Source organism: Buceros rhinoceros, unplaced genomic scaffold (genome assembly GCF_000710305.1).
Source record: "Buceros rhinoceros silvestris isolate BGI_N320 unplaced genomic scaffold, ASM71030v1 scaffold1753, whole genome shotgun sequence".
NCBI classification, from domain to species: Eukaryota; Metazoa; Chordata; class Aves; order Bucerotiformes; family Bucerotidae; genus Buceros; species Buceros rhinoceros.
In genome coordinates, this window is record NW_010401595.1 from 1 (window position 1) to 1,589 (window position 1,589).

The following is a 1,589-nucleotide window of genomic DNA, read 5'->3' on the forward strand; positions in this document are numbered from 1 at the left end:
GTTCCACCATGTTGGACCCAGGACACTTGGTGAACCTGGAGACTGAAAAAGACACTCATTTTTAAGTGGGCTGAACAACCAGAAAAGATTATATATTGTCACGTTGTGGGTAAATAGCCATTGGAATCATCCACATGCCAATAGTCCTTTAGTGTCATAAATCAACGTCAGCTATAAATAATATGTTTGGCTTTGGAGTAAGCTGATGGAAAACTTACTCTAAATACAGGTAATATTGTTTGAGCAGTAAAACTGTGTTATGCATATTTTGATTTGGTGGTTGGTTTGTTTTCAAAATAAATTCCATAAATGGCTATCTACTGTTTTTGGTTGTCAGGTGATCTATCAGTTGTGTGCGTGCTCTGACACATCAGGTCCTACTATGAGATATCTGAGGACCAGTCAGGATTTCTTATTCACTCAGCTGCAGTATTTGCCATTTTCTGTCAAAGGTAATTTTTATGCTACAATAAGACTGTGCATGCTTAAAATTCAGTGCATCTTTTGACTCCCTAAGAATCATAGGTGAGACATAGGTGGTACTATTAAATTGAATTAATCACTGCCTCTGCTAACCTTTCAATTCTGCGAAGACTGAACTCTGCCTGTTTAGGAAGTTCGGATTGTTAGTGCTGAACTTCTGTAAATGAAACTTAGCTTTGGATTGCATCAAGTCTCCAGAAGCAAATCCTAATCTATATTTCCACTATCATTGTAGTTTTGTTAGATTGTGGTGCAGAAGAAAAATGTTTTTCAAATAATGCTGTGAAGAACTGAGGGAATAGAAGGGTGGTGGTTGTATCTTCCATCGGTGGCTGTATCTATACCACCGTATCTTCCTTTCCTTTGAATCAAGAACTTTTATTTGGTCATGGCATCAATTTTTAAGTTAATAGATGTATTTTTCATGTTTCAGACCAACATTTCTCAAGTGTCTTAAACTGAATAGATGTACTTTATCAAATGCTTGCCCACTAGTCCTTTGTTACATGTATTTGAATGCTAATTTACTATCATTTATCCAGCATGGGTAAAACACTTTTAGATTATTTTTATATAACTTAAGAATCTAAATTAGAAAAATACAGAATATGAAGATTATGGGAGACTCATGTTCAAGCCTCATCAACTTGAATAAAAGTCATGAAGTTATTGGAAGTTATTAGTACATTTTGGGTAAATGTTTGATGATTTTCACCAAAATTATAACTAGCCTATTTGCTCCTGAAGCATTGCATTATCCACAACGACTGTTGCTACAGGTTATATCCAGATTTTTTGTGTGTATGTATACTCTTCATTGCTTGTACGTGTATGATTTGTTTCTTGGTGACCACATGTTAATTTAATTGGCTTTTGTCAGATCTCTTAGTCCTTTTTTTTTCCCAACAAATGGTGAGCAGATAAGTAATGACGTCCTCTAAAAAACTTTCTGAAATGAAAAATGCTTTCCTTTGAGTAAGTAATATTATTTATGTTCAATTTTGTAATTGTTTCCTTATCCCCACCCAGATCATGAGATTTCAACACTGAACCAGATGTCTTGGCTGATGAAGACTGCAGCTATAGAAATGAGAGTGACATCGCTG

General features: G+C 35.1%; 1 protein-coding gene across 1 annotated transcript in view; it reads left to right on the forward strand.

The window, feature by feature from the left end:
• Positions 1-337: 337 nt before the first annotated feature.
• The window catches only part of NUP205 (nucleoporin 205kDa), a gene marked incomplete at its 5' end in the record, with an annotated part of 20,059 nt that continues 18,807 nt past the window's right edge, over positions 338-1,589 (forward strand). The window contains 2 exons of the mRNA XM_010132311.1: positions 338-452; positions 1,513-1,588. Coding sequence (XP_010130613.1) covers positions 338-452; positions 1,513-1,588 — 191 coding nt within the window. The remainder of the gene's footprint in view (positions 453-1,512; position 1,589) is intronic.